Source organism: Carassius gibelio, chromosome A23 (genome assembly GCF_023724105.1).
Source record: "Carassius gibelio isolate Cgi1373 ecotype wild population from Czech Republic chromosome A23, carGib1.2-hapl.c, whole genome shotgun sequence".
Lineage (NCBI taxonomy): Eukaryota > Metazoa > Chordata > Actinopteri > Cypriniformes > Cyprinidae > Carassius > Carassius gibelio.
Genome location: NC_068393.1, coordinates 2,057,335 through 2,081,198, shown reverse-complemented (window position 1 = coordinate 2,081,198; position 23,864 = coordinate 2,057,335). Strand labels below are relative to the sequence as shown.

The window sequence follows — 23,864 nt, the reverse complement described above, 5'->3', positions numbered from 1 at the left end:
AAAATCATCTATTGTGCAAGACCGCTGTTCCCGTAGCCAGAGTGGTGAGGGTGCATCTACGGGCGGCCAGGGTCGGTGCCTGCCGGGACACTCTCCGTGCGACCCCGGCCCCCCCGTCCGAATATCGTCGTCCGGTACCCCTGCAGCATTGATGTTACCTTTAGCTCGCATGCATGGAGGGTTACTGTAACGCGCTTCCCCACCAGCAGGTTTCTGGTGGCCCAGATGGCATCCTTGATGACGTTGAGGGTGAGCCAGAGCGAGGTAAATTTCTGTGCCGTCAAGTCCTTCAAGCCCCGGCCCACCCCAAGGATGGCGAGCTGGTACCCGAACTGGGCCCCACCCGCTGGTAGGCACGGGAAATACAGGGGGCCGGTCTTGGCCCACAGGTCCCGCGCAGTGCTGCACTCCCAGAGCAGGTGGTGGACGGTCTCCGGGGAATTGCAGCCGGACCGCGGGCAGATGGGGTTTTTGGCCATGCCTCTGGAGTGCATAACCGCCCTGACCGGGAGGATCTCATGAGCCACCATCCACGATAAGTCCTTGTGCCTGTTCTGGAGAACAGACAAGTAAAATCAGAGGTAAAATCACAGATTTAAAAATTAAAACCTTGCCTTCCATCGTCATCTGTCTTAGTCCCCAAAACCCCAGTCTTTTCCTAACTTTCCCTAACAAGTCAGTCCAGTTTTCCCGTCCACCCCCGTCTTTATCAAATTTAACGCCTAAAATCTTAAAATCGTTGTCTTTAAAAACCAAATCAATACCGTCACACCCATGGGCAGTGAAAGGGTGCAAGACAGCATCATGTGATCAGAGAAAAAAAGGGGGGTTAATGTAGCATCGGTTGGCGGGCAGTCCCTTGTAAACACGTAGTCGATTCGAGAGGCTTTGGTACCATCACCACTGAACCAGGTGAAGCCCTCCTCTCTTTGATGCAAAATTTTAAAACAGTCGACTAAATTAAAATCTCTGACTAAACCCTGCAATAAAACCAATGTTTTGTCCACTCTGAAATCCTCCCCTACCCTTTTCCTGTCTGTTTTAGATAAAACACAATTAAAAACCCCTGCTACCATTAGGGGAGCCCTACCTAGCATGTGGGGTTGCAAGTCTTCTAAAAGCTCATATCTTTCGTTCTTTTCCGTAAAACCATATACATTAAGAACAATAAAATCCCTGTCTAAAAAGGTCAGATTTACTAAAAGTGCCCGGCCTTGCCTCACCACAGTGCTGCTCTTCACCAAGATGTTAGGATTATTAATTAAAACCGCAACTCCGTCGTTTTTGTTAAAATTTGATCCGCTCCATATGGAGGCTCCTGCGGACCATAGCTCTTCCATTTTTGTGTACCTAGTTAAAAAGGGCAGAGAACACTCTTGTAATAAAAACAAATCTGACTTAAAAGATTTTAAAAGGGACAAAATACTCTGTGCTCTAATGGTGGACCTCACACTTCTGACATTGATAGTAGAGATGGTGAGGGCCATGAGCAGTAGGGTTAAAAAGGTATGAGGCATTTAAAACAGAAGACAATAAAAAGACTACAAAAATATGATTAAAATCATGCTACATCTTGCAGCATTTGTCTTTCCTTTTCCCCAGATGAGCTGAGGTCAGGAGGGCAAATGCCTGTCGCTTCAGAGGCCACAGAGGGAACCTCTTGTGGCTCCTTTGGCGATGATGCTGTTAGCTTAATGTGCAAAAAGGAAACCTCATTTGGGGACTCTAGGGGCCACATGCGCTCCAGATCTACCGAGTCGGAACTATCGAGCTTATATGCTGCCCTAGATTTTTTCTCCTCCGTTACAATCAGAGGAGACCCCGCAGGTCTTTTTTGCACCTGAGCATTAGGGAGTGAACACTCTGTCTCACTCCCGGTGGATTCTTCCACCCCATCCGAAACTGTTACCAGTGATTCTTCCTCACTTTCCTCTCCTTCCATTACCACTTCCTGTTCCGTTGCCTCCGCCCCTGTGGCCGCCCCACTTCCTCCTTCCTGCCCAATCCCTGAGGCCGGCTGGGAATTTGAAATTCCCGCCAAAACCTCAGGGACCGCCTCCTCTCTCCTTTGTTCCTTCGTTTGTTGCCCATGTGGGGCGGCCATTTTTAGCTTGTTGGCAAAACTTTTAGGGCAGTCTCTGTAGAGATGGTTTGTTTCTCCACAAAAATTGCACCGTCTGCCATTGGTACAGTCATCAAAACTGTGACCAATTTCTCTACACTTCCCACAGATTAACTCTTGGCATGCTTCAGCTAGATGACCAAACCTTCCACACTTTCTGCAGAGTTTGGGCATTCCTTGATAATGTATGTAGCCTCTGTTCTCTCCGAGCACAATCATGGAATGCAGATGTTTCAGGCCCTGGTAGCCCCCAGCGTCTTCCCATTGTTTAATGGGAATTCGCCAGGAGCATGTCCAAATGCCATTTTCATCTAACACTTTGACAGGCTGGCCTCGAACAGTGCAAAATCTACCCAACCAAACACAAATATCATCTCCAGTCACGGTTTCATTGAACATCCTGACAATCACAGTTTTAAGTGTGTTATCAGAAAGTTTCTCAACAGTGAACATGGAGAACTGGGCTTTAACTGATTCAAACCTTTGCCAAAAGTCATTAAGTAGGGAAGCGGTTTTAAAACTAACATCAAATCCTTTGTTCAAGGGCAGAGTCATCAAACAATTCAGGTCGTCACATTTAAAAGCTAAGGTCTTTTGGATCAGCTTCCTGGAAAAGTCCATACGGGACATTCCCAGGAGCTTCCCCTCACCCTGCCTGAATAAAAAAACGCACGCTGTGGTGCCTCCGCACGCCGGCACGGGCAGCCGACATGATGGAGGCACCAACAGCCTAAAAACTTAAAACAACAATAAATACAACAATAAATAACAAAATAAATAATTAAAAGACCTTACCTTAAAACTTGTTGGAGCCCGAAGCAGCAGAGTTCAATATACCTCTCAAAGTTGTGTGACTCAAGATATGAAAGGATCTCGAGTCAGGAAACCTCCAAGAGGCGATCGCAGTCTCAACCATCCGACAAGATACTTGATCTTAGCCAAAAGACCGAGAAGCGGTAAGAACAGATTTTTTTTTTATTTTTATTTTTTTTATTTACAATATTTTTCCACTTCACCCCACAAAAACATATATTTCTCTTTTTCCATCCTTATTTTCCACATTTTAGTTTCCATTAACACTTTGTATTTCAACTCATACCACAACTGTTTTGATGTTCTACCTTCTTTTTTCTTTTTTACTTGAGCTTTTCTTTCTTCCCACAATATCTCTTTACCGATACTTATTATGCACCAAATTATTTCCCTTTTTTCAAACTGTACCAACCCTTCTCCTCTTATAATTAAGTCAGGATTCAAAACAATATCTATTATTACTAACCTTAACAATTGTTGTGTTCTTTTCCAAAAACAATGAGCTAAATAACATTCCCAAAAAAACATGTTGCAGAGTCTCAACCCATGAACAACCTCTTGGACAACTTCTAATACATGTGGATCCTTGATTATATAATCTTTCTCTCAGCGGCAATCTATTCAATGCTGCCAGCCAATTCAAATCCTTCCTCTCATTACTTAAATCTTTATGTTGAATACATTCCCACTTAATTTTTTTCTTACTCAATTCTGCTTTTTGTGTTACTACCATTTTTCCTTTTAAATCTTGATATAATTGTTTATGATTTTTTAGTAACTCTTTCTTTATACACCCAGGATGTGCTCTTAAAAACAAAATTAACTTTTCATATTGCCAAGGTCTACTATCAGCCTTTGGTCCTCTATTGTCTAAGGGAACAATTTTCCTTAAAGGCAAAGCTGCCCACAATTTTACAAAATACGTAGCTTTATGCTGCACATTGTCTATTAGTATCTTACATAAAAAACAAACGTACAGTACTTCTAACTTTAAAGGAAAACACACCACCTCTCTACCTCCCTCTTCTACCTCTAGGTACATCTGTTCCCTCTTACCAGGTTCGCCAGGTTCGCCAGGTTCGCCAGGCTTACCAGGTTTACCCATGAAATAAACCTTTCCCCAACATTCATTTTCTCTAACACTTTAAATAAAAATTCATGATTAACCCTATCAAAGGCTTTCTCCTGGTCTAGACTCAGTATGCAGAAAGGCAGATCCCTCTCCTCCACCCAGCTAATGATATCTCTTATGAGTAATAAATTCAAGGAGCCAGACCTTCCCTTAACCCCACAAGTTTGATCTGGATTCACTAATACTGCCATCACCTCCCGTAACCTATTTGTTAAACATTTGCTTAGAATTTTATAATCAGTTGTTAATACATTTATTGGTCTCCAATTTCTAATATCTTTTTTTTCACCTTTCTTGTGGATTAAGTGTATAACCCCAGTGCTCATAGACCCAATTAGCTTACCTGTCTTATACACCTCCCTGTATACCGAAACCAAATCTCTTTTTATTATGTCCCAGAAGCACCCATAAAACTCTTTAGGCAACCCATCCCCCCCTGGTGTTTTATTTCCTTTCATGTAAGTAAGGGCTGCTTTAATTTCCTCTTCCTTAATCTCACCTTCTATTCCCTCTCTATGTTCCTCGGATAAAGCTCTCTTTATACCTCCCAATAATTCCTCTCCCTTCCTCCCATCTACCTCTCTTTTAGAAAAAAGTTCCTTATAAAAAGCACAAACATACTTAAATATGTTTTCTTTCCCTTTAACCTCTCCTTTCTCTAACATAAACCCATCAGTTATTTCCCCTTTTTGTTTCTGTTTTATTGTTTGAAAAAAATATTTAGTTACTTTTTCATCTTTTTCCCTTTCTTCTATCTTTGCTAAAAATGCAAACTCCTTTGCCTTTTTAGTATAGTACCTTTTAATTTTCCCTTTTATCTCCACAATTTCCTCCTCTCTCACCTCTAACCCTCCATTTCGATTTGCCATTATTTTTTGCAATCTGTTATTGTCCCTCCAGATCTCCTTTCTTTCCTGTCTTCTTTTCTTTTCTGTATATCTTATGCAAAAACCAGCTATTTCTATTTTCAACACTTCCCACCATTCTAAAAGTGAAACATACCCCACTTTAAACTCTTGCCATAATTTGTAAAACTCTTTAAATTCCTTTTTAAAGATATCATCTTCCAGTAAACTAATATTCATTTTCCAATAACCCTTACCCATATTTACCTCATTATTTACTATTGTGACTAACACCATTTCGTGATCTGAACACCAACATGGTAAAATCCTCAACTCTTTTATTTCTATCCCATGTGTTATAAAAAATAGTCTAGTCTACCTCTATTCCCCCTCGTATTACCCCATGTAAACCCTGAATCGTCTTTATTACCTTTCCTATATGCATCCTGTAAGGAATGCTCTTTTAATTCCTTTTTTAAATAAATCCCTGAAAAGTCAACTTCCCCATTTTTTTCCAAACTATCCAAAGTTATATTAAAATCTCCTCCCATTATTACACATCTATTGGTATCCCACAAAATTGGTAAGTTTTTGAAAAAATCCAATCGTTTACTTCTAACACAGGGTGCATATACATTAATAAAGCGAAATCTATACTCACCCCATCGTGCATCTAAACATTGTAATCTCCCCGGCACCAGTGATACATAGTTCTCTATCATAAATCTATTATTCTTAAACACAATCCCCAGCCCATCCGAATGTACATTCCCAATACTCCAATATGAAACCCCAGCAGTCCATTCTTTAGTGAAAGTTATTGTATCTTCTTCACCCTTCAGATGACACTCTTGTAGGAATGCCACCTCAAAGTCCATGGATGACAAGGAAAAAAACAAAGCACCCCTCTTTCCAGCATCTTTCAGACCTCTCACATTGAGGGATACAAATTTCAAGTCCGTCATTTATGAAGATCAGCAGGTAATGTTTTCTTTTTCTTTCCATTTCCTTTCCCATTGTCTGTCTCTTCTATAAACCCAGTGGTCCCTCTAAAAAACTCCACATCTTCCCTCGATAGGTAACCACCAGACAGCAACCCTGCCTCCACTACCTCCACCTCCTCCTCCGATGTTGATAAAGGAGGCACTATCGGGGATCTAGGCATCGATGACACACCCGCAATCTCAGGTAAGCCCAAAGACCCCTCATCATCCATCCGATGATCCAATGCACTAAACAAATTTGATATCTCTATCTTGTTTTCTTCCTCGTTTCCTTCTAATTTCCTTTTATTTGCCCTAAGAGCAAACTTCCAAGACTCTTCAGCTCCTTGCTCTTTCTCATCCTCAGTTCTGTCACCCCAGGAAGTATTGATTTTATGGTGGAAGGTGTCTGAAATCACTGTATCTTGTAACTCACCACCCTCCTCTTCCATTTTCTCCGACTCCTCAATGGCTGGATTTGTTAGCTCAGCTGGGACAAGGCCTGAAACAGAGCTCCTTGCTGAAACCTCTCTCACACCCTCTATTATTTCTGTATCTGTGGGTGAACCTATATGGCTTACTTCCTCATTTTGGCCAGTAGAAACTCCATGGTATGCCTGTATTTCCTTAATAACAACCTCAATGGGCCTAAGGTCTGTTCCTTCTTCTCCTCTTGCTGCACTGGCATACGTTCTTTTTCGTTTTGGGCATGTCTTGAAGAGATGATCAGTAGCCCCACACTCTTTGCACACTTTAGGTTTTGGACACTCCGAAGCAGCATGACCCGGATCTTTACAATTCAGACATCTTATATTGCACTGGTATTCCAAGTGTCCAAATTCCTGACATCTCCTACAATATTGAGGCTGACCAGAATACACTATGTATCCCCTTACCCCTACAATCTTAAAACTGGCCGGAGGATGATGATAACCCTGAAAACCAGCTGGGTCCTCGTTGAGTAACACTTGATACTGCCTTTGTCCATTCCACACCCCAAATCTGTCTCTTCTGTACCTTGCCGTAGATATTATTCTTACATGGTTTCGAAGAAAAGATTCCACCTCTTCATCTTCCATGTTCATGTCAAACATATTGATTGACAAAATCCGGAAATTATTTCTCCCCAAAGACTGCATTCGAAACTTATCCAGAGGATGCTCACCTTCCTTTTCTCTGAACTTTTCCAAAAATCCCTGGAACAAAATACTGTTTTTCATCGTGACATCAAAATACTTGTCTTTACCATTTCTTTGAATTCCAAGAATCCCCGGAGGCTCAATCTTCAACACATCGATGATGACTTTTTGGATGAATTCCTCCCTTTCTGGCATTTCTTCTTCTCTGGATCCTTCCCAGTAGAGTCTTGTCGTGTTCTTTATCCTTCTCTCAAAAATTCCTTCCGCCATCTCTTCACCACTCTTTCTCAAAACTTTAGCCTCCAAGTACTGCGGTCATGCCACTTGCACTTGATCTTAGCCAAAAGGCTGAGAAGCGATGCTGCTAAGACGCAGCAGGGAGGAAGCCGGACACGGCGATGCCCATCTCGGCTTTGGTAAGTTTTGGGAGACCTAAAAACGCTGGGGGATGGTACCCTGATAGCACACATACATCTAGGAGACGTCTATTTGACATATGAATTTACATCTGCAAGATGTAGTTTTAAGGCTGTTTGCTCATCTGCAATACTTCTATTGGACGTCTCCTTTTAGCAGTGTTTGGAAGGTTACTTTGGAAATGTAATAGGTTACAGATTACAAGTTACCCTGTTTAAAATGTTATAGTAGTATAACTTTTTCAATTACTTTATTAAAGTAATGTAACTAATTACTTTTGAGTACTTTTAGATTACTTTTCTAAATTTGTGAAAATTAAATAATAATGAATAAAAACATATACATCAACTCAAATACAGTTATCTAATAAGCATGTGTCATTCCTGTATAATAAACTCCTGAAACATTGTTTTTTTAAACTGCTGTCTCTTTGTATATGATATGATAGGTAAAATGCATGACGTGACACAGAGCAGTTCTAGAAATTATGTTTATGTGCTCATGTACTCCTATATTGAGGCGGCAGAGGCTGACAACACTGAAAGCTTCAGTAGGCCTATGTGTATTAAATGAAACTGCATGTTTTTGCCATTAATTTACAGGAAGGGTGGACTAGGAAAAAAAAAAAATCTGTTAAAATTCTGGAAATTATTAGGGCGTATGTCTCAGAATAGTCAGTGCAATTTGGGAAAGAAATCAGTGAAATCTGGATGTGGATGTGTGTAAATATTCAAATGTAATTGCCTTTGTAATCGTTAAAAATTTCATAAGTAACTTTAATTTAATTACTAATTTTTTCTTCGTAACTGTAACTAATTACAGTTACATTCATTTTGTAATTAAATTACGTAATGCTGTTACATGTAACTAGTTACTCCCCAACACTGCCTTTTAGATGTCAGATAGATGTCAATTAGATGTCAATTAGATGTCTTTTAGATGTTTATGATTTAGAAGGTATATAAAACTGACATCTGAAAGGCGTATGTCAGACGTTTGTAGATGGCAGATGCTTTCCAGATCAACAGTTCTTTAACAGACATCTTGCAGACGTAAGTGTGCTATCTGGGTAGTACCCTCCCCTGTCTACAACGTCACCGGGCCTCGTCCGGATCGGCCTGACGGAAAGTACGTGATCGCTCGTAACTCCCAAACGGTTGGTCGCAGAGCCACGTGCCTTATGTCACCGGAATCCTTGGCTCGAGCCGAACGAGACGCAGGTCTCAGATTGGCCAGTCGCTCTGACGAAATTTTCGGGTATTTTGGATTTTGTCGAAAACCTTCTTTTGCAACCTGGCGCCAGGTATTTGGCCCAGTCCCACCCAAATCAGCACAGAAAGCTTCTCTGGAGTCTGAGTGTCAATAATCATCCAAAAAAAGAGGAAATTTCCATTCACCTTGGCGAGGGGACCTCAAAACGTGCTAAGGTGGCGTGTCCGAGGTGGCTCGAATGGCTATAACTCCAGGAAGGAGTGAGATCCCTTCACCCAAATCGGCACACCTGTGCAGGGGCTCAGTCCGAGGCCAGGTGAAAAAGGGCGCGGCGACAGGCCACTAGGTGTCGCTGTAAGCGACAACAAAATTAATACGAATCGAAAAAAAGGACAACCAAACAACATGGAGACAGTTACAGCTAGGCTGCAGTCAGTCCAATCTACTTTCAAAGTAAGGTCTGCGCTATGTTCGAACTAAACTACCCCCCAGGGTCCGATTTTTCAAGAGCGCAAGTGACTTTGTTTCACAGGCGCACAACACATATCTCGCATGTGACAGAACTCCTCATTCTGAAACGAAAATAAATAAAAAACTGTAAAAACCTCTTCTGCTTTGTTTCACCAACAATTTCAGGGGAGAGCGCGAACGCAGTCCCCCACTACCATAAATTATGCAGTCGAGATTCCCGCATTTGGGGAATTCGCAGGGGTCAGCATGGCCGGAGTGCAATGGACAAGCCTCGCCCTGGGTGAACCGCCTTCTTGATCATGGTGTCTCCCCTGCCAGGTAAGTATGAAGGCCCAGGCGGTCAGCCAGAGGTGTGATTTGCATTTCTACCATCCTCACCAACGGTTAGCCCTCCGCCCCCCCTCCAGGAAAGGAAGGACGGGTGCCTTCCGTTACTGGCCTGGAAACTGCCAAGCTCATGGGCCGGTGCTTCCCAACGCCAGTTTTAGATGACTCTCTTTAAACAAACACACCTGATTCGATGCGTCACCTCGTCTGTGAAAGACTTCAAGACCTCAGGTGGGTGCATCGTTAGTGGAAGACTCCAAGACAGGAAAAAGATCAGGAAAAAAGTTTGCAATAAACCACAGCATCTGCAATGGCAGCTCTCATTCCTTCTTCTGCTATGCAAAAAGGGAAAGCACACCGTTCCTGGAGACACTGCAATACCAGGCCGATGCATGGAGTGGACGGAGCAAGCCCCGGCTCCAGCTCCGTGATCTAAAAATCCATTTAATATGTAGTCCCCGGATGGGGGACGTATCAGATATTAAACTGATAAGAACAGATTTTTTTCCTTTCGAAAAAGTTTTATTGTCACCATTTACATTTTTTCCATTTGCATTTTTTCTTTTTCACACAACATTTTCTTTTTAATCACACATTAAAACAAGCAATATAATATATAATAAATACACATGGTAAAATGAAAGAAACAATCATTGTTAAAAAGCATTTGATTAAAACCACAGTGTTTTGCTTGTTTTTAAAAGTCCATTATTGAGGTGTGTTTAAAAGGTGCGGTCAGTTCCAAAAGTAAAATACAAATTTTTAAAAAAGCAAACAAGCCTCGTATATATATATATATATATATATATATGTTAATAAAACCTCTTTTATGATAAAACAATAAAAAACACCAATTAAAAATCATCTATTGTGCAAGACCGCTGTTCCCGTAGCCAGAGTGGTGAGGGTGCATCTACGGGCGGCCAGGGTCGGTGCCTGCCGGGACACTCTCCGTGCGACCCCGGCCCCCCCGTCCGAATATCGTCGTCCGGTACCCCTGCAGCATTGATGTTACCTTTAGCTCGCATGCATGGAGGGTTACTGTAACGCGCTTCCCCACCAGCAGGTTTCTGGTGGCCCAGATGGCATCCTTGATGACGTTGAGGGTGAGCCAGAGCGAGGTAAATTTCTGTGCCGTCAAGTCCTTCAAGCCCCGGCCCACCCCAAGGATGGCGAGCTGGTACCCGAACTGGGCCCCACCCGCTGGTAGGCACGGGAAATACAGGGGGCCGGTCTTGGCCCACAGGTCCCGCGCAGTGCTGCACTCCCAGAGCAGGTGGTGGACGGTCTCCGGGGAATTGCAGCCGGACCGCGGGCAGATGGGGTTTTTGGCCATGCCTCTGGAGTGCATAACCGCCCTGACCGGGAGGATCTCATGAGCCACCATCCACGATAAGTCCTTGTGCCTGTTCTGGAGAACAGACAAGTAAAATCAGAGGTAAAATCACAGATTTAAAAATTAAAACCTTGCCTTCCATCGTCATCTGTCTTAGTCCCCAAAACCCCAGTCTTTTCCTAACTTTCCCTAACAAGTCAGTCCAGTTTTCCCGTCCACCCCCGTCTTTATCAAATTTAACGCCTAAAATCTTAAAATCGTTGTCTTTAAAAACCAAATCAATACCGTCACACCCATGGGCAGTGAAAGGGTGCAAGACAGCATCATGTGATCAGAGAAAAAAAGGGGGGTTAATGTAGCATCGGTTGGCGGGCAGTCCCTTGTAAACACGTAGTCGATTCGAGAGGCTTTGGTACCATCACCACTGAACCAGGTGAAGCCCTCCTCTCTTTGATGCAAAATTTTAAAACAGTCGACTAAATTAAAATCTCTGACTAAACCCTGCAATAAAACCAATGTTTTGTCCACTCTGAAATCCTCCCCTACCCTTTTCCTGTCTGTTTTAGATAAAACACAATTAAAAACCCCTGCTACCATTAGGGGAGCCCTACCTAGCATGTGGGGTTGCAAGTCTTCTAAAAGCTCATATCTTTCGTTCTTTTCCGTAAAACCATATACATTAAGAACAATAAAATCCCTGTCTAAAAAGGTCAGATTTACTAAAAGTGCCCGGCCTTGCCTCACCACAGTGCTGCTCTTCACCAAGATGTTAGGATTATTAATTAAAACCGCAACTCCGTCGTTTTTGTTAAAATTTGATCCGCTCCATATGGAGGCTCCTGCGGACCATAGCTCTTCCATTTTTGTGTACCTAGTTAAAAAGGGCAGAGAACACTCTTGTAATAAAAACAAATCTGACTTAAAAGATTTTAAAAGGGACAAAATACTCTGTGCTCTAATGGTGGACCTCACACTTCTGACATTGATAGTAGAGATGGTGAGGGCCATGAGCAGTAGGGTTAAAAAGGTATGAGGCATTTAAAACAGAAGACAATAAAAAGACTACAAAAATATGATTAAAATCATGTTACATCTTGTAGCATTTGTCTTTCCTTTTCCCCAGATGAGCTGAGGTCAGGAGGGCAAATGCCTGTCGCTTCAGAGGCCACAGAGGGAACCTCTTGTGGCTCCTTTGGCGATGATGCTGTTAGCTTAATGTGCAAAAAGGAAACCTCATTTGGGGACTCTACGGGCCACATGCGCTCCAGATCTACCGAGTCGGAACTATCGAGCTTATATGCTGCCCTAGATTTTTTCTCCTCCGTTACAATCAGAGGAGACCCCGCAGGTCTTTTTTGCACCTGAGCATTAGGGAGTGAACACTCTGTCTCACTCCCGGTGGATTCTTCCACCCCATCCGAAACTGTTACCAGTGATTCTTCCTCACTTTCCTCTCCTTCCATTACCACTTCCTGTTCCGTTGCCTCCGCCCCTGTGGCCGCCCCACTTCCTCCTTCCTGCCCAATCCCTGAGGCCGGCTGGGAATTTGAAATTCCCGCCAAAACCTCAGGGACCGCCTCCTCTCTCCTTTGTTCCTTCGTTTGTTGCCCATGTGGGGCGGCCATTTTTAGCTTGTTGGCAAAACTTTTAGGGCAGTCTCTGTAGAGATGGTTTGTTTCTCCACAAAGATTGCACCGTCTGCCATTGGTACAGTCATCAAAACTGTGACCAATTTCTCTACACTTCCCACAGATTAACTCTTGGCATGCTTCAGCTAGATGACCAAACCTTCCACACTTTCTGCAGAGTTTGGGCATTCCTTGATAATGTATGTAGCCTCTGTTCTCTCCGAGCACAATCATGGAAGGCAGATGTTTCAGGCCCTGGTAGCCCCCAGCGTCTTCCCATTGTTTAATGGGAATTCGCCAGGAGCATGTCCAAATGCCATCTTCATCTAACACTTTGACAGGCTGGCCTCGAACAGTGCAAAATCTACCCAACCAAACACAAATATCATCTCCAGTCACGGTTTCATTGAACATCCTGACAATCACAGTTTTAAGTGTGTTATCAGAAAGTTTCTCAACAGTGAACATGGAGAACTGGGCTTTAACTGATTCAAACCTTTGCCAAAAGTCATTAAGTAGGGAAGCGGTTTTAAAACTAACATCAAATCCTTTGTTCAAGGGCAGAGTCATCAAACAATTCAGGTCGTCACATTTAAAAGCTAAGGTCTTTTGGATCAGCTTCCTGGAAAAGTCCATACGGGACATTCCCAGGAGCTTCCCCTCACCCTGCCTGAATAAAAAACGCACGCTGTGGTGCCTCCGCACGCCGGCACAGGCAGCCGACATGATGGAGGCACCAACAGCCTAAAAACTTAAAACAACAATAAATAACAAAATAAATAATTAAAAGACCTTACCTTAAAACTTGTTGGAGCCCGAAGCAGCAGAGTTCAATATACCTCTCGAAGTTGTGTGACTCAAGATATGAAAGGATCTCACGAGTCAGGAAACCTCCAAGAGGCGATCGCAGTCTCAACCATCCGACAAGATACTTGATCTTAGCCAAAAGACCGAGAAGCGGTAAGAACAGATTTTTTTTATTTTATTTTTTATTTTTTTTATTTACAATATTTTTCCACTTCACCCCACAAAAACATATATTTCTCTTTTTCCATCCTTATTTTCCACATTTTAGTTTCCATTAACACTTTGTATTTCAACTCATACCACAACTGTTTTGATGTTCTACCTTCTTTTTTCTTTTTTACTTGAGCTTTTCTTTCTTCCCACAATATCTCTTTACCGATACTTATTATGCACCAAATTATTTCCCTTTTTTCAAACTGTACCAACCCTTCTCCTCTTATAATTAAGTCAGGATTCAAAACAATATCTATTATTACTAACCTTAACAATTGTTGTGTTCTTTTCCAAAAACAATGAGCTAAATAACTTTCCCAAAAAACATGTTGCAGAGTCTCAACCCATGAACAACCTCTTGGACAACTTCTAATACATGTGGATCCTTGATTATATAATCTTTCTCTCACCGGCAATCTATTCAATGCTGCCAGCCAATTCAAATCCTTCCTCTCATTACTTAAATCTTTATGTTGAATACATTCCCACTTATTTTTTTTCTTACTCAATTCTGCTTTTTGTGTTACTACCATTTTTCCTTTTAAATCTTGATATAATTGTTTATGATTTTTTAGTAACTCTTTCTTTTTACACCCAGGATGTGCTCTTAAAAACAAAATTAACTTTTCATATTGCCAAGGTCTACTATCAGCCTTTGGTCCTCTATTGTCTAAGGGAACAATTTTCCTTAAAGGCAAAGCTGCCCACAATTTTACAAAATACGTAGCTTTATGCTGCACATTGTCTATTAGTATCTTACATAAAAAACAAACGTACAGTACTTCTAACTTTAAAGGAATACACACCACCTCTCTACCTCCCTCTTCTACCTCTAGGTACATCTGTTCCCTCTTAACAGGTTCGTACTTCCCTCCCCATATAAATGAAAAGACCAACCTAGTCAAAATTAATTTACTTTTGGTAGGAATTGGAAAGATTAGGGCTAAGTAAATCAAACTAGACAACAGGTCTATCTTAACTACTAACCCCTTCCCCGTAATGCTAAGCTTTCTGCACTTCCAAATATTCAATTTCTTTTTCACCCTCTCAATTTTTTCCTCCCAATTTAATTTAGCCGAATCTTTATGATAAAATTTAACCCCTAAAATTTTGATTCCCGTAGGACACACCGAAAAACCATACCTCACTTCTTTCCTTCCTTTCCATTTTCCACAATACATTAATGTTGATTTGGCATGGTTTATGGCCGAGCCAGTAGCTGCACAATACATTCCCAATATTTGTACAATTTTCTCCAGCCCTCTATCTGTAGATATAAATACAGTTGTATCGTCTGCATACTGAGCTACTTTTACCCGTTCACCCAAACCTCCTGGAATGTGTACTCCCTCAATGTGTTGCTCATTCCTTATTCTTTCTGCCAAAGGCTCTATAAACAAGACATATAACAATGGAGACAGTGGACATCCCTGCCTCACTCCACCCTTTTGTTCAATCGGCTCACTCAAAAGCCCATTTATCTTCACCCTACTATATACTTTATTATATAGGACATTTACCCATGAAATAAACCTTTCCCCAACATTCATTTTCTCTAACACTTTAAATAAAAATTCATGATTAACCCTATCAAAGGCTTTCTCCTGGTCTAGACTCAGTATGCAGAAAGGCAGATCCCTCTCCTCCACCCAGCTAATGATATCTCTTATGAGTAATAAATTCAAGGAGCCAGACCTTCCCTTAACCCCACAAGTTTGATCTGGATTCACTAATACTGCCATCACCTCCCGTAACCTATTTGTTAAACATTTGCTTAGAATTTTATAATCAGTTGTTAATACATTTATTGGTCTCCAAATTCTAATATCTTTTTTTTCACCTTTCTTGTGGATTAAGTGTATAACCCCAGTGCTCATAGACCCAATTAGCTTACCTGTCTTATACACCTCCCTGTATACCGAAACCAAATCTCTTTTTATTATGTCCCAGAAGCACCCATAAAACTCTTTAGGCAACCCATCCCCCCCTGGTGTTTTATTTCCTTTCATGGAAGTAAGGGCTGCTTTAATTTCCTCTTCCTTAATCTCACCTTCTATTCCCTCTCTATGTTCCTCGGATAAAGCTCTCTTTATACCTCCCAATAATTCCTCTCCCTTCCTCCCATCTACCTCTCTTTTAGAAAAAAGTTCCTTATAAAAAGCACAAACATACTTAAATATGTTTTCTTTCCCTTTAACCTCTCCTTTCTCTAACATAAACCCATCAATTATTTCCCCTTTTTGTTTCTGTTTTATTGTTTGAAAAAAATATTTAGTTACTTTTTCATCTTTTTCCCTTTCTTCTATCTTTGCTAAAAATGCAAACTCCTTTGCCTTTTTAGTATAGTACCTTTTAATTTTCCCTTTTATCTCCACAATTTCCTCCTCTCTCACCTCTAACCCTCCATTTCGATTTGCCATTATTTTTTGCAATCTGTTATTGTCCCTCCAGATCTCCTTTCTTTCCTGTCTTCTTTTCTTTTCTGTATATCTTATGCAAAAACCAGCTATTTCTATTTTCAACACTTCCCACCATTCTAAAAGTGATACATACCCCACTTTAAACTCTTGCCATAATTTGTAAAACTCTTTAAATTCCTTTTTAAAGATATCATCTTCCAGTAAACTAATATTCATTTTCCAATAACCCTTACCCATATTTACCTCATTATTTACTATTGTGACTAACACCATTTCGTGATCTGAACACCAACATGGTAAAATCCTCAACTCTTTTATTTCTATCCCATGTGTTATAAAAACATAGTCTAGTCTACCTCTATTCCCCCTCGTATTACCCCATGTAAACCCTGAATCGTCTTTATTACCTTTCCTACATGCATCCTGTAAGGAATGCTCTTTTAATTCCTTTTTTAAATAAATCCCTGAAAAGTCAACTTCCCCATTTTTTTCCAAACTATCCAAAGTTATATTAAAATCTCCTCCCATTATTACACATTTATTGGTATCCCACAAAATTGGTAAGTTTTTGAAAAAATCCAATCGTTTACTTCTAACACAGGGTGCATATACATTAATAAAGCGAAATCTATACTCACCCCATCGTGCATCTAAACATTGTAATCTCCCCGGCACCAGTGATACATAGTTCTCTATCATAAATCTATTATTCTTAAACACAATCCCCAGCCCATCCGAATGCACATTCCCAATACTCCAATATGAAACCCCAGCAGTCCATTCTTTAGTGAAAGTTATTGTATCTTCTTCACCCTTCAGATGACACTCTTGTAGGAATGCCACCTCAAAGTCCATGGATGACAAGGAAAAAAACAAAGCACCCCTCTTTCCAGCATCTTTCAGACCTCTCACATTGAGGGATACAAATTTCAAGTCCGTCATTTATGAAGATCAGCAGGTAATGTTTTCTTTTTCTTTCCATTTCCTTTCCCATTGTCTGTCTCTTCTATAAACCCAGTGGTCCCTCTAAAAAACTCCACATCTTCCCTCGATAGGTAACCACCCGACAGCAACCCTGCCTCCACTACCTCCACCTCCTCCTCCGATGTTGATAAAGGAGGCACTATCGGGGATCTAGGCATCGATGACACACCCGCAATCTCAGGTAAGCCCAAAGACCCCTCATCATCCATCCGATGATCCAATGCACTAAACAAATTTGATATCTCTATCTTGTTTTCTTCCTCGTTTCCTTCTAATTTCCTTTTATTTGCCCTAAGAGCAAACTTCCAAGACTCTTCAGCTCCTTGCTCTTTCTCATCCTCAGTTCTGTCACCCCAGGAAGTATTGATTTTATGGTGGAAGGTGTCTGAAATCACTGTATCTTGTAACTCACCACCCTCCTCTTCCATTTTCTCCGACTCCTCAATGGCTGGATTTGTTAGCTCAGCTGGGACAAGGCCTGAAACAGAGCTCCTTGCTGAAACCTCTCTCACACCCTCTATTATTTCTGTATCTGTGGGTGAACCTATATGGCTTACTTCCTCATTTTGGCCAGTAGAAACTCCATGGTATGCCTGTATTTCCTTAATAACAACCTCAATGGGCCTAAGGTCTGTTCCTTCTTCTCCTCTTGCTGCACTGGCATACGTTCTTTTTCGTTTTGGGCATGTCTTGAAGAGATGATCAGTAGCCCCACACTCTTTGCACACTTTAGGTTTTGGACACTCCGAAGCAGCATGACCCGGATCTTTACAATTCAGACATCTTATATTGCACTGGTATTCCAAGTGTCCAAATTCCTGACATCTCCTACAATATTGAGGCTGACCAGAATACACTATGTATCCCCTTACCCCTACAATCTTAAAACTGGCCGGAGGATGATGATAACCCTGAAAACCAGCTGGGTCCTCGTTGAGTAACACTTGATACTGCCTTTGTCCATTCCACACCCCAAATCTGTCTCTTCTGTACCTTGCCGTAGATATTATTCTTACATGGTTTCGAAGAAAAGATTCCACCTCTTCATCTTCCATGTTCATGTCAAACATATTGATTGACAAAATCCGGAAATTATTTCTCCCCAAAGACTGCATTCGAAACTTATCCAGAGGATGCTCACCTTCCTTTTCTCTGAACTTTTCCAAAAATCCCTGGAACAAAATACTGTTTTTCATCGTGACATCAAAATACTTGTCTTTACCATTTCTTTGAATTCCAAGAATCCCCGGAGGCTCAATCTTCAACACATCGATGATGACTTTTTGGATGAATTCCTCCCTTTCTGGCATTTCTTCTTCTCTGGATCCTTCCCAGTAGAGTCTTGTCGTGTTCTTTATCCTTCTCTCAAAAATTCCTTCCGCCATCTCTTCACCACTCTTTCTCAAAACTTTAGCCTCCAAGTACTGCGGTCATGCCACTTGCACTTGATCTTAGCCAAAAGGCCGAGAAGCGATGCTGCTAAGACGCAGCAGGGAGGAAGCCGGACACGGCGATGCCCATCTCGGCTTTGGTAAGTTTTGGGAGACCTAAAAACGCTGGGGGATGGTACCCTGATAGCACACATACATCTAGGAGACGTCTATTTGACATATGAATTTACATCTGCAAGATGTAGTTTTAAGGCTGTTTGCTCATCTGCAATACGTCTATTGGACGTCTCCTTTTAGCAGTGTTTGGAAGGTTACTTTGGAAATGTAATAGGTTACAGATTACAAGTTACCCTGTTTAAAATGTTATAGTAGTATAACTTTTTCAATTACTTTATTAAAGTAATGTAACTAATTACTTTTGAGTACTTTTAGATTACTTTTCTAAATTTGTGAAAATTAAATAATAATGAATAAAAACATATACATCAACTCAAATACAGTTATCTAATAAGCATGTGTCATTCCTGTATAATAAACTCCTGAAACATTGTTTTTTTAAACTGCTGTCTCTTTGTATATGATATGATAGGTAAAATGCATGACGTGACACAGAGCAGTTCTAGAAATTATGTTTATGTGCTCATGTACTCCTATATTGAGGCGGCAGAGGCTGACAACACTGAAAGCTTCAGTAGGCCTATGTGTATTAAATGAAACTGCATGTTTTTGCCATTAATTTACAGGAAGGGTGGACTAGGAAAAAAAAAAAATCTGTTAAAATTCTGGAAATTATTAGGGCGTATGTCTCAGAATAGTCAGTGCAATTTGGGAAAGAAATCAGTGAAATCTGGATGTGGATGTGTGTAAATATTCAAATGTAATTGCCTTTGTAATCGTTAAAAATTTCATAAGTAACTTTAATTTAATTACTAATTTTTTCTTCGTAACTGTAACTAATTACAGTTACATTCATTTTGTAATTAAATTACGTAATGCTGTTACATGTAACTAGTTACTCCCCAACACTGCCTTTTAGATGTCAGATAGATGTCAATTAGATGTCAATTAGATGTCTTTTAGATGTTTATGATTTAGAAGGTATATAAAACTGACATCTGAAAGGCGTATGTCAGACGTTTGTAGATGGCAGATGCTTTCCAGATCAACAGTTCTTTAACAGACATCTTGCAGACGTAAGTGTGCTATCTGGGTAGTACCCTCCCCTGTCTACAACGTCACCGGGCCTCGTCCGGATCGGCCTGACGGAAAGTACGTGATCGCTCGTAACTCCCAAACGGTTGGTCGCAGAGCCACGTGCCTTATGTCACCGGAATCCTTGGCTCGAGCCGAACGAGACGCAGGTCTCAGATTGGCCAGTCGCTCTGACGAAATTTTCGGGTATTTTGGATTTTGTCGAAAACCTTCTTTTGCAACCTGGCGCCAGGTATTTGGCCCAGTCCCACCCAAATCAGCACAGAAAGCTTCTCTGGAGTCTGAGTGTCAATAATCATCCAAAAAAAGAGGAAATTTCCATTCACCTTGGCGAGGGGACCTCAAAACGTGCTAAGGTGGCGTGTCCGAGGTGGCTCGAATGGCTATAACTCCAGGAAGGAGTGAGATCCCTTCACCCAAATCGGCACACCTGTGCAGGGGCTCAGTCCGAGGCCAGGTGAAAAAGGGCGCGGCGACAGGCCACTAGGTGTCGCTGTAAGCGACAACAAAATTAATACGAATCGAAAAAAAGGACAACCAAACAACATGGAGACAGTTACAGCTAGGCTGCAGTCAGTCCAATCTACTTTCAAAGTAAGGTCTGCGCTATGTTCGAACTAAACTACCCCCCAGGGTCCGATTTTTCAAGAGCGCAAGTGACTTTGTTTCACAGGCGCACAACACATATCTCGCATGTGACAGAACTCCTCATTCTGAAACGAAAATAAATAAAAAACTGTAAAAACCTCTTCTGCTTTGTTTCACCAACAATTTCAGGGGAGAGCGCGAACGCAGTCCCCCACTACCATAAATTATGCAGTCGATATTCCCGCATTTGGGGAATTCGCAGGGGTCAGCATGGCCGGAGTGCAATGGACAAGCCTCGCCCTGGGTGAACCGCCTTCTTGATCATGGTGTCTCCCCTGCCAGGTAAGTATGAAGGCCCAGGCGGTCAGCCAGAGGTGTGATTTGCATTTCTACCATCCTCACCAACGGTTAGCCCTCCGCCCCCCCTCCAGGAAAGGAAGGACGGGTGCCTTCCGTTACTGGCCTGGAAACTGCCAAGCTCATGGGCCGGTGCTTCCCAACGCCAGTTTTAGATGACTCTCTTTAAACAAACACACCTGATTCGATGCGTCACCTCGTCTGTGAAAGACTTCAAGACCTCAGGTGGGTGCATCGTTAGTGGAAGACTCCAAGACAGGAAAAAGATCAGGAAAAAAGTTTGCAATAAACCACAGCATCTGCAATGGCAGCTCTCATTCCTTCTTCTGCTATGCAAAAAGGGAAAGCACACCGTTCCTGGAGACACTGCAATACCAGGCCGATGCATGGAGTGGACGGAGCAAGCCCCGGCTCCAGCTCCGTGATCTAAAAATCCATTTAATATGTAGTCCCCGGATGGGGGACGTATCAGATATTAAACTGATAAGAACAGATTTTTTTCCTTTCGAAAAAGTTTTATTGTCACCATTTACATTTTTTCCATTTGCATTTTTTCTTTTTCACACAACATTTTCTTTTTAATCACACATTAAAACAAGCAATATAATATATAATAAATACACATGGTAAAATGAAAGAAACAATCATTGTTAAAAAACATTTGATTAAAACCACAGTGTTTTGCTTGTTTTTAAAAGTCCATTATTGAGGTGTGTTTAAAAGGTGCGGTCAGTTCCAAAAGTAAAATACAAATTTTTAAAAAAGCAAACAAGCCTCGTATATATATATATATATATGTTAATAAAACCTCTTTTATGATAAAACAATAAAAAACACCAATTAAAAATCATCTATTGTTCAAGACCGGGGGTGAGTCCTTATCAAGTGGGTCATCACCCCACTCTCCAGAACAGGGACATGAGATGCTACTTTATGGACTCAGCGGAGATCTCCTCTCCTCCGGCCCGCTGGCCCGCTGGCCCGCTGGCCCGCTGGCCCGCTGTTCCCGTAGCCAGAGTGGTGAGGGTGCATCTACGGGCGGCCAGGGTCGGTGCCTGCCGGGACACTCTCCGTGCGACCCCGGCCCCCCCGTCCGAATATCGTCGTCCGGTACCCCTGCAGCATTGATGTTACCTTTAGCTCGCATGCATGGAGGGTTACTGTAACGCGCTTCCCCACCAGCAGGTTTCTGGTGGCCCAGATGGCATCCTTGATGACGTTGAGGGTGAGCCAGAGCGAGGTAAATTTCTGTGCCGTCAAGTCCTTCAAGCCCCGGCCCACCCCAAGGATGGCGAGCTGGTACCCGAACTGGGCCCCACCCGCTGGTAGGCACGGGAAATACAGGGGGCCGGTCTTGGCCCACAGGTCCCGCACAGTGCTGCACTCCCAGAGCAGGTGGTGGACGGTCTCCGGGGAATTGCAGCCGGACCGCGGGCAGATGGGGTTTTTGGCCATGCCTCTGGAGTGCATAACCGCCCTGACCGGGAGGATCTCATGAGCCACCATCCACGATAAGTCCTTGTGCCTGTTCTGGAGAACAGACAAGTAAAATCAGAGGTAAAATCACAGATTTAAAAATTAAAACCTTGCCTTCCATCGTCATCTGTCTTAGTCCCCAAAACCCCAGTCTTTTCCTAACTTTCCCTAACAAGTCAGTCCAGTTTTCCCGTCCACCCCCGTCTTTATCAAATTTAACGCCTAAAATCTTAAAATCGTTGTCTTTAAAAACCAAATCAATACCGTCACACCCATGGGCAGTGAAAGGGTGCAAGACAGCATCATGTGATCAGAGAAAAAAAGGGGGGTTAATGTAGCATCGGTTGGCGGGCAGTCCCTTGTAAACACGTAGTCGATTCGAGAGGCTTTGGTACCATCACCACTGAACCAGGTGAAGCCCTCCTCTCTTTGATGCAAAATTTTAAAACAGTCGACTAAATTAAAATCTCTGACTAAACCCTGCAATAAAACCAATGTTTTGTCCACTCTGAAATCCTCCCCTACCCTTTTCCTGTCTGTTTTAGATAAAACACAATTAAAAACCCCTGCTACCATTAGGGGAGCCCTACCTAGCATGTGGGGTTGCAAGTCTTCTAAAAGCTCATATCTTTCGTTCTTTTCCGTAAAACCATATACATTAAGAACAATAAAATCCCTGTCTAAAAAGGTCAGATTTACTAAAAGTGCCCGGCCTTGCCTCACCACAGTGCTGCTCTTCACCAAGATGTTAGGATTATTAATTAAAACCGCAACTCCGTCGTTTTTGTTAAAATTTGATCCGCTCCATATGGAGGCTCCTGCGGACCATAGCTCTTCCATTTTTGTGTACCTAGTTAAAAAGGGCAGAGAACACTCTTGTAATAAAAACAAATCTGACTTAAAAGATTTTAAAAGGGACAAAATACTCTGTGCTCTAATGGTGGACCTCACACTTCTGACATTGATAGTAGAGATGGTGAGGGCCATGAGCAGTAGGGTTAAAAAGGTATGAGGCATTTAAAACAGAAGACAATAAAAAGACTACAAAAATATGATTAAAATCATGTTACATCTTGTAGCATTTGTCTTTCCTTTTCCCCAGATGAGCTGAGGTCAGGAGGGCAAATGCCTGTCGCTTCAGAGGCCACAGAGGGAACCTCTTGTGGCTCCTTTGGCGATGATGCTGTTAGCTTAATGTGCAAAAAGGAAACCTCATTTGGGGACTCTACGGGCCACATGCGCTCCAGATCTACCGAGTCGGAACTATCGAGCTTATATGCTGCCCTAGATTTTTTCTCCTCCGTTACAATCAGAGGAGACCCCGCAGGTCTTTTTTGCACCTGAGCATTAGGGAGTGAACACTCTGTCTCACTCCCGGTGGATTCTTCCACCCCATCCGAAACTGTTACCAGTGATTCTTCCTCACTTTCCTCTCCTTCCATTACCACTTCCTGTTCCGTTGCCTCCGCCCCTGTGGCCGCCCCACTTCCTCCTTCCTGCCCAATCCCTGAGGCCGGCTGGGAATTTGAAATTCCCGCCAAAACCTCAGGGACCGCCTCCTCTCTCCTTTGTTCCTTCGTTTGTTGCCCATGTGGGGCGGCCATTTTTAGCTTGTTGGCAAAACTTTTAGGGCAGTCTCTGTAGAGATGGTTTGTTTCTCCACAAAGATTGCACCGTCTGCCATTGGTACAGTCATCAAAACTGTGACCAATTTCTCTACACTTCCCACAGATTAACTCTTGGCATGCTTCAGCTAGATGACCAAACCTTCCACACTTTCTGCAGAGTTTGGGCATTCCTTGATAATGTATGTAGCCTCTGTTCTCTCCGAGCACAATCATGGAAGGCAGATGTTTCAGGCCCTGGTAGCCCCCAGCGTCTTCCCATTGTTTAATGGGAATTCGCCAGGAGCATGTCCAAATGCCATCTTCATCTAACACTTTGACAGGCTGGCCTCGAACAGTGCAAAATCTACCCAACCAAACACAAAT

General features: G+C 42.3%; 2 protein-coding genes, 2 non-coding genes and 2 pseudogenes across 7 annotated transcripts in view; all 6 read right to left on the bottom strand.

The window, feature by feature from the left end:
- Positions 1-23,864, bottom strand: part of LOC127944816 (uncharacterized) — a 155,586-nt gene that overhangs the window by 12,478 nt on the left and 119,244 nt on the right. The window contains exon 5 of one of the 3 annotated variants that reach the window (XR_008150440.1): positions 21,187-21,205. The exons of the other annotated variants lie outside the window; for them this stretch is intronic. The gene's annotated coding sequence lies outside the window, so the exon portion shown is untranslated. Of the gene's footprint in view, positions 1-21,186; positions 21,206-23,864 lie in introns of those variants that run through there. 3 annotated transcript variants of the gene reach the window in all.
- Positions 28-21,956, bottom strand: LOC127944817 (uncharacterized). 2 transcript variants are annotated; one of them, XM_052541123.1, is made up of 2 exons: positions 21,772-21,956; positions 28-549 (listed from the first exon to the last, which is right to left on the bottom strand). In XM_052541123.1, exons 1-2 carry the CDS (start codon positions 21,891-21,893, stop codon positions 57-59), a joined length of 615 nt encoding a protein of 204 aa, XP_052397083.1. In that variant the 5' UTR covers positions 21,894-21,956; the 3' UTR covers positions 28-56. The 2 variants fall into 2 exon arrangements, with proteins under 2 accessions (XP_052397083.1, XP_052397082.1); XM_052541122.1 differs by lacking the exon at positions 28-549 and adding an exon at positions 10,346-10,867.
- Positions 9,297-9,460, bottom strand: LOC127945368 (U1 spliceosomal RNA). Its single transcript, XR_008150702.1, has one exon. It is a non-coding gene; the product is annotated as a U1 spliceosomal RNA (small nuclear RNA).
- LOC127945615 (uncharacterized) lies at positions 9,809-9,985 on the bottom strand (annotated as a pseudogene).
- Positions 20,227-20,390, bottom strand: LOC127945373 (U1 spliceosomal RNA). The gene has a single exon (XR_008150708.1). It is a non-coding gene; the product is annotated as a U1 spliceosomal RNA (small nuclear RNA).
- Positions 20,739-20,915, bottom strand: LOC127945611 (uncharacterized; annotated as a pseudogene).

What these genes read in the sequence shown, in the direction of transcription:
- LOC127944817 (XM_052541123.1), bottom strand. Translation starts at nt 21,893, where the DNA reads ATGAGATCCTCCCGGTCAGGGCGGTTATGCACTCCAGAGGCATGGCCA. An exon ending in TGCTCTGGGAGTGCAGCACT is followed by an intron (nt 550 to 21,771) that starts GTGCGGGACCTG and finishes TCTCCAGAACAG; the next exon opens with GCACAAGGACTTATCGTGGA.